The following is an 8,839-nucleotide window of genomic DNA, read 5'->3' on the forward strand; positions in this document are numbered from 1 at the left end:
GGAGAGAGCACGGCCCCTACACTCTGCCGTGCTGCCAGAGGGAAGGGGAGTCTTTGGCCCAACACCCTCCTACGGGACATCTGAGCTGTCATTTTATGTGAGTGTGAGGAACAGCAAGGCTGCAGTTCTCGCGACACTCATCCTAAAGCATTTCAGGACCGTGTCAAAGTCCTGTTTGTTCTTGAACGTGCGCTAACCTGGAAGAAATGAAAGACCAGACTCGAGTGCGTGTTTCAGAGGCCTGCAGGCCTCACAAGCGCTCTGTGCTGGTCTGTGCTGGGGACCAGACTCACCATAATCCACACTTAAGGATCTAGGATCATGTATCCTTATATCCTTAATATTTCTCTTTCTGAAACGTTGGTGACTCCCTTTCCTTTTTAGGATCAGTTTTTGGTTTTGGGTTAAAAAAACACTTCTTAGGTTTTACCACATCTGTCTCTTCCTTTCTTAACCTTAACCTCATTCTGTCCAACCAGCCCGTTGAAGACAATGACCTCGAGTGTCCTCTTTCAGTATCCCCTCCTCTGGAAGGTGCAGTGTGTATTTTATGACCTACAGAACCTCCTTCAGCAAACACCCCCACGCCCACCTTCTGCAGAAGCAGCTCCCCAGTGCACCTCCCGTGCACTCACAGGTCCTGTCCCCTCCGCTGGCTTGGAGGCTCTTCTCTGTCACTTGTCCTAACCCTGGTTCCCGCGCATAGTAAGAGGTCGGGCTCAGGAGCCCCATTACCAAGCACTGAGTCTTGGCTTTGACCACCGACCAACTGTGTGATTTTGGAAAAGTTACTTAAATTCTCTCAGATGGGAAGTGAGAATGATAATAACAGCACGGAACTTCGGGCGCCTGGGTGGCTCAGTCGGTTAAGCGTCTGCCTTCGGGTCAGGTCATGATCTCAGGGTCCTGGGATCAAGTCCCGCATCGGGCTCCCTGCTCAGTGGGGAGTCTGCTTCTCCCTCTCCCTCTGCCCCTGCTCGTGCTCTCTCTCTCTCTGTCTCGTAAAATAAATTAAAAATCTTAAAAAAAACCAAAGCAACAAAAAAACACAAAAGCCAGCAAGGAACTTCAACAGTCACTGCGAGGATTAACTGACAGAGTCCAAGCAGACCCCAGCAGCATGCCTGACAGGGCTCACTCTTACCACCACGGATACACGCCCATGCCCCTCTTGGGGGCTTGTCCCATTTCAGGCCGATGCTGTACCTCCAACGTCTGTCCATACCCTCCACTCCAACTGTCCCTGCCAATGTCACCTCTGTTTACTAAACACAACTACAAGTAAGCATGCCTACTAATTTACATGCAGTGTATAAAACATTTTATACTTTATAAAAGAGCTGGAAATATAAACACAGATATTCTGAAACCCACTAAAAACAATTTGATGTATACTTTTTATTTTAAACACAAATTTGAGGGGTGCCTGGGTGGCTGAGTCATTAAGCGTCTACCTCCGGCTCAGGTCATGATCCCAGGGTCCTGGGATCGAGTCCCGCATCGGGCTCCCTGCTCCTTGGGAGCCTGCTTCTCCCTCTGCCTCTCTCTCTCTCTCTCTGTCTCTCATGAATAAATAAATAAAGAAAAAAATCTTTAAAAAAAAAAAAAAAGGGCGCCTGGGTGGCTCAGACGGTTAAGCGTCTGCCTTCGGCTCAGGTCATGGTCCCAGGGTCCTGGGATCGAGCCCCACGTCGGGCTCCCTGCTCGGCGGGAAGCCTGCTTCTCCCTCTCCCACTCCCCCTGCTTGTGTTTCCTCTCTCGCTGTCTGTCAAATAAATAAATAAAATCTTTAAAAAAAAATAAACACAAATTTGAATACAAATTCTCCTTACTTCCTCAGGCCATTACTATTAGAAAATTTAATAAGAAAAAAAAAACCAATGTTCTAAAAGAATCACAGTCAACCTTGTTAGATGCAAAATGCGTAAATCTTCCATAATAAACCTTAAATTAATGAGTTATTTATTACTAGTTTCCAAGGCATCGTTTTAGGTGGAGCGTGACAGAATGAATAATGCGAATCATCTTCTTTGGACTATAAATACAAGGCAGCTTTCACAACTTTTATTTGGAAATTTGATGATTAAAAAAAACCTAGATATCAAGTAAAAATATTGGTCAATACTTGCATAATATTTTGCCTTGAAACTTTTGATTGAAATATCACATATAAAACAGATTCTGAAAATAAGTAAATATATTCTTATTAAAATAAGAAAATAAGAAATGGAAGATTTAGGTGATTAATTTTTTTTCAAGAGTTTATATAAAGAAAGTTCATGACAAGACCAGCTTAGTCCTAGATCTCGTGTCATTTTTGTTTTCAGCACTTGACTCTCTAGAATTCAAGTGTTCAGCCCACCAAAGGCAAGAGCAGAGAGTCACAGAGGAGCAGAACCCCACGCACCGGCAGCAGCTCCAAGGGCAGGAGGACATAATGAACCCTGCGAGCTCTCCCAGGCAAGGAGCCCTTTTGTGAACCTATCGTACACACGCCCACACATTGGCAGCTCCTTTGCAAAGGCTGCTGTTGGAGAAAATCCACCGGGCGGCCGCCCACGCTGTGCTGGTCGGCGTGCCGGACAAGGAGGCTGGGAACCCTGAGGAGAAACACCGGGGCCCCAGGGCTGCCTGTTACTGTGGCTGCCACCAGTGCTCGGGACCGGGGAACCCAGCAAAAGGGGAAGTGCAGGGTGCAGGCAAGTGCTCAGAGATCCAGCCCCCAGGCTCCAAGCCCTGGTGCCATGGCTGGAGCTGCATCTTCCCAGAGGAAGGGGCCCCTCTCCGTACTGTGCACAAAGAGGCACGGTGGGGTTCACTATGGCCTGGGGCCCGCAGAACAAAGGTATCTAACAGACTAGAGAAGTAACTAAACCTTTACTGAATTCCTGTTCTGCACCAGAACTGTAAATAAAAGCTTTATACTTACTCTTTTATTTCCTTTAATATTTCCCACTCTCTAGTAACGGGCACTGTAATCCGCATTACACAGATGAGGAAAAACAGCAGGTTTAAAAACACTGCCAAGTAAGAAAAAAGATTCATACGCAGGTCTGTTGTCTGTGAAAAGGGTGGAAATGTGTTCAATAACAAATACTAACCCTCATAAAGATGCTTGGGGTTTATACGTTGCTACCTTCCAGTTACTTTCAAGGCAGAATAAATATGCTCTTCAAAAGGTAGTTATGAGGGCGCCTGGCTGGCTCTGTCGTTAAGCGTCTGCCTTCAGCTCAGGTCATGATCCCAGGGTCCTGGGGTCGAGCCCCGCATCGGGGTCCTTGCTCCGTGGGGAGCCTGCTTGTCCTTCTGTCCCTCTCCCCCAGCTCGTGCTCTCTCTCTTGCTCACTCTTTCTCAATCATAAATAAAATCATAAATAAAACCACAAATAAAAATAAATAGATAGATAGATAGGTAGATAAATGGTAGTTAAGAACACCATAGCTTGGCTTCCCATCCAAACCACAGAGGGAAGAAAGAAACCTCCAACTTTAAGACAAAAGAAAGCAGCAGAGTCAAACACAAGCTTGTCAAAACTAACCAAATGAGGACCCCGCCATACTGACTTCAGAACTGAAACTTTAAAAATGCTGGCTTGCAGTTGGCAGCCCCTTTCTGAATTAATGACTAAACAAGGCTTGGGTAAAGCACATTTATGTGAAAAGGTAGGCCTCCCACAGAAAACCAGACAGAAATGAACCGTCATCCATGCTCCAGTTTCCGTACAAGAGACTCCTGCCCGTGCACAAGCCTTCCTTGGCATGCCGGGACGACAGTGTCTCACTCACCTGAGGCCGAGGTCATCAGACTCTGCTGCACTGGGGGGCTGGTGGGCGCCGTGACGCTCATCTGGGAGAGCATGGCCTTCCTGGGGTCCTGCCACGTTGTCGTCTGATCGATGTGACTGAGACACAACAAACCACTGCGTGAGACAACACACATCGGGTCCCCGGAGTCCCAGCCCCACCTCCCAGAGCAGAGCCGATGGCTCTCCCATGCAGTCAGGCCCGGTCGCTCACCCACCTCCCTCACCCCTGCACCACGTGGTCCACTCTCAGTTCCCAGATTCTATCCGAGCAAGATCTGAGAAACCACACTTGCAACTTTAAGGGAAGGGAAACCATTTTCACCAGGGACTATTATTATCTGCTTCTAATTTGCAGATAAAAGGTGATTTATAAATTAATCATCCATGACAGCAGTCATATGATCGAAACCCCAAATTCACAAGGGAATCGCCCACTATCTTCTATGGGAGCTAAGAATGCCAATTAACATATACTTTTTAGATCTAAAGTCCCTCAGGTAAAACACAAAAGGATGAAAAAGTCTTATTATAAATATATACTCCAAAGCCAAAACAGAATTAAAACCCTCATCTGTAAGTTTTCACTATCTCGTGACCGTGGAAGGTCTTTGTTAGTTGCTAAACATTTAAATGTTAAATACTGCATACTGTTACCTTACAGCAAAATATCTTATTACATATGCATAGCGATTTGTTCATCTATAGAACTGGATAAAAAGGGTTGAAGACTCTGTGAACTCTAAGACTACCAGGCATCTTGCACAGAATCTGGCGGAGGATCATTCAGAAATATTAGTTTTCTTCTTCCAGCAAAGTTTGCTTCAGTGAAACAGAAACTAAAAACACTAAATATGTGAAACTATTTAAGAAATTATCCTGAAGAAATAGCCAGAGAAGTATTCACACACTGATGCAAAGTTCTCTCTGTATAATTTATAAAAGCAAAAATCTGAAAGCCAACTAACATCTAATGAAAGGGATTGGTCAATTAAATATCATCATGTATGATAGACTACAATGCAGCTATTGAAAATATTTTAAAGATTTTTTATTTATTTATTTGAGAGAGAGAGAATGAGAGACAGAGAGCATGAGAGGGAGGAGGGTCAGAGGGAGAAGCAGACTCCCTGCCGAGCAGGGAGCCCGATGCGGGACTCAATCCCGGGACTCCAGGATCAGGACCTGAGCCGAAGGCAGTCGCTTAACCAACTGAGCCACCCAGGCGCCCTGAAAATATTTTAGAAGAATATTTAAACACATGGAAAATATTTGTAATACTGCTATTTATTTTTGTAATACTGCTTTTTAAAGTAGTTTGTAAAATAGTATGTACGGTTTGAGCCTACGTGTGTGTGCTGAAAACATGGGAAGGACAGACATCAAAATGTTTCCACAGTGTTTATTTCTAGATGGCAGAATTACAGAACTCTGCTTTGCTATGCTAGGTTTTCCTACTATTAAACAATCATAAACTAACATTACTTTTGAATGGGGGAGTGGCCAAAAACAGGGTTATTTTTAAGAAGTCCCCTCCCCCCCCATCATTTTTTTTGTATGGCTGTTTAAATGTCAAATCTGAGCTCTCTCTTCTTGAATCATCTCCTGTCAATGGTAAGGAAATGACACTCTATCGTTAACTTTTCTGAAACAGAACTAGAATGTAACACATCAGTAAGACAGTAAGAAAGGATCACTGCACTCTGGATAGTTTGAACCTCAAGTATTATCTACTAGCAATGGGAGAATTATTTGAGTTCCTAGGCAGGAAGAAAGGGGATGAAAACAGGGGGAGGAGAACATGGAAGGCCTCCGAATGGCAGTGGGACCTGTCCAGTCGAGGCTCCTGCAGACCAACTATAAATACTCAAGAGGATTTATTTATATAGTGAGGCATATAATCTCTCCAGCTGTAACTGACCAGCACACTCTCCCAGCAGTTAAACGCTTCTAAGCACGAGCACGAGCATTCGCTCAGGCCCAGACAAGGCAGGTGAAACCTTGTTTCCGTCCTGCCATGGAAGCACCCCATTCCAGAAGACCGGATCCTTATCAAACCCAGTAAGAGCCCATTCCTCTTCCCTTTCAACCCTCCCTATGAGCCACTAAACAAATAAAACCATATAATGTTTTCTAGGTAGGCAGAGATTCTCATACTTACAGATATCAAGTGATACACACATGGTAATTAATACAATCGTACTGGAAAGAAGCTTACAATCCACAAGAACAAAATTTAGAGAAATGTTTCTCACTGCCTGTTTAATGTTACGAAACTAGGAGAGGAAATGGCCAAGTGATTACTACTGGCTCTTAAATTTCAAAGTATGTGCCCCTGCCTACTCCTTGTGTCTAGTACTTCCTAAAATCTCCTCACCTGTAAGGGGTACAGAAGAGGAGGGAGATAGAATGGAAGCGAGTTCAAGATTCTGACTGTGGACGGTTTTCTAAATACTCAACAGCTGGGTTTCTCTGAAAACTAATCAATTCCACAAATCATATTAATCCGTTCTTAACTAAGTAGGGCTCCACCTGAGGGCTGAGGAAGACCCCATTCTGATGGCTTCCGGAATAGGGACACCAATCTGTACATTTGTTCTTAGAGCTTCTTTCTCCTTGAAATAAATCAGGGTTTGAATACTGAGAACATATAGTTTTACTGCTCTCAGAAGATCAGTTATTTTACTGAAATGTTACATAAGCATATAAACGCTAAGATTCCTCTTCCTGAAACAGCCGTTAAACCCCAGTAAATTAGCTGAGAGTCCCATAAAGCTGTACTAGTTACCTCAGCTAATGGCACATTCACTTAAAAAACATCTATAGCTCTTTAAGGAATAAAGATGTCATTATCTAAATTGTCCAACTATCACTTAGATGCCAAAGAAAATGTGAAATAAAATTAACTTAGAATTTGTCTTATTCTGTAATATTAAATCATGAAAAATACTATTTTATCCTAATAAGTCAATGTGAAACATACACTCCAAAATATCCAGCCTTCCTTTTAATCATTAGAACAAGAACCTTTATAAAAACATTTCATACCTCAAAGAAGTATTCTTGCTGAGACCACATGAATAGTTTGCAAGGTCTGCTTTCCTCCTAGATATTTCGTGGTACCTTTGCTCACCTCCTCTGGTCTTTGCTCTCATGTCATATTCTCAGCAAAGCCTTCCCTATCCATGTCACCTAAAATCTACCCTATCGAAACTTACACTCCCTCTTTTTAATTTTTTTTCCTGATAATCCTTTATCATTATCTGACCTATTTTACTTTTTTTGCCTGTTTCCTCCAACTAACAAAAGCTCCAGAGAAATAGGGACTTTTACTCATTTTGTTAACTACTATATCTTCAATGATTAGAAGAGTGTTTGATAAATATATGTCAAGGAATTAATGAAAAGAAAGCTTTTTTTCTTTTTTGCCCTAAAAACACCCAACATTCTCTCAAAAGTCCTTGTATCCTTACGACTTCATCCAAAAATGAAATTACAGGTCAGGATGACAGATCCACTGGAACTGGCACAAGGAGACCCCTGGTTCAGCGGGAGCAGCAGCTTCGGCGGCGTGATGAGGGGTCCAGAGAACGGGAGGGAAGTAAGGAAGCAGACAAATGCAGGTGTGCTCAGAGACGAAAGCAAAACCGCAACCAGATGCAAAGGAGTTTTTCTTTTTTTTTTTTTTTTAAGATGAAGAAATGCAAGTTTAAATGTGAATAGAAACAGATTAGCTGAAAATGTGCTAAGGGATCCCTGAAAAGCTGGACTCCTCCATCAGAGGGTAGGAAGGAACAGAATGTAGACATTGCTTCCACTGGAATAGGAGGTGGATGGAGCAGAAGCAAAGAATTTCACTGGCTGGTAAAAGCAGAATGAGTTCTGGTGTGAGGACTTCAATTCTCCTAAGAAACATTAAGATGATTAATGAGGCTGGTCCTATGGGTAACCCCACTACGCAAATAGAAAGTTCAGGCACTTGGGCGTCTGGGTGGCACAGTCAGGTTTTGGCTCAGGTCATGATCTCAGGATCAGGAGATGGAGCCCCACATGGGGCTCCCTGCGCAGCGGGGAATCTCCTTGAGTATTCTCTCCCTTTGCCCCTCCCCCTTCTTTAAAATAAATCAATAAATTTTAGGGGGAAAAAAAAAAAGAAAACTCAGGGACTTGTACAAAGTCCCATATCCAGGACACAACAGGACTGTGTGTGGTATCCAGGAATTTTGAAAACAGTTTATGTACAAACAAATTTATGAAAGGACAGCACTCAAAAATATAAATGCTTTGTAACACATATTGAATAACAAAAATATTGCGTAAATACTACAAGGGTAGAATAAAAAGCCATGGGTATTAAAGATTCAATAAAAGATGACAGAATAGGGACACCTGGGTGGCTCAGTCAGTTAAGTATTTTCCTTCAGCTCAGGTCATGATCCTGGGGTCTTGGGATCGAGTCCCCACATCAGGCTCCCTGCTTGGTGGGGAGCCTGCTTCTCCCTCTGCTGCTTCCCCCTGCTTAAGCTATCTTGCTCTCAAGAAAATAAATAAAATCTTAAAAAAAAAAAAAAAAGATGCCAGAATATTACGAAACACAATTTCTATTACCACTAGAGTATCAGCTTCTTGAAGGAGATGCACCTGGGAGACTGCTGGACCCCAGCAGTGCTCCGGGAGTATGTTCTGATTTTAATGCCTTAGGCCAAAACGTGGGTGATTAAGACTTCATGTAAATGCTAACCTGAAAAAGGGCTGAAAGGAATTTTGTCAAACCATACTAATTCTACCAATCAAGAAATGGGCAGAAGACATGAACGACATTTTTCCAAAGAAGACGTCCAAATGGCCAACAGACACATGAAAAAGTGCTCAATATCGCTCAGCATCAGGGAAATCCAAATCAAAACCTCAATGAGATACCACCTCACACCAGTCAGAATGGCTAAAATTAACAAGTCAGGAAACGACAGATGTTGGCGGGGATGCGGAGAAAGGGGAACCCTCCTACACTGTTGGTGGGAATGCAAGCTGGTGCA

The 8,839-nt window shown here is 43.3% G+C and overlaps 1 protein-coding gene and 1 long non-coding RNA gene across 13 annotated transcripts in view; one reads left to right on the forward strand and one right to left on the reverse strand.

The window, feature by feature from the left end:
- Positions 1-8,839, forward strand: part of LOC145716353 (uncharacterized) — a 438,007-nt gene that overhangs the window by 171,711 nt on the left and 257,457 nt on the right. The gene's annotated exons all lie outside the window — the stretch shown is intronic.
- The window catches only part of YAP1 (Yes1 associated transcriptional regulator), a 104,979-nt gene that overhangs the window by 49,275 nt on the left and 46,865 nt on the right, over positions 1-8,839 (reverse strand). For all 12 annotated transcript variants that reach the window (XM_081799620.1, XM_081799617.1, XM_081799619.1 and 9 more), the window contains exon 3: positions 3,787-3,902. In XM_081799620.1, the coding sequence (XP_081655746.1) occupies positions 3,787-3,902 (116 nt within the window). The remainder of the gene's footprint in view (positions 1-3,786; positions 3,903-8,839) is intronic.

This window comes from Leptonychotes weddellii, chromosome 11 (genome assembly GCF_054177405.1).
Source record: "Leptonychotes weddellii isolate Sample4059 chromosome 11, ASM5417740v2, whole genome shotgun sequence".
In the NCBI taxonomy this organism is placed as follows: Eukaryota; Metazoa; Chordata; class Mammalia; order Carnivora; family Phocidae; genus Leptonychotes; species Leptonychotes weddellii.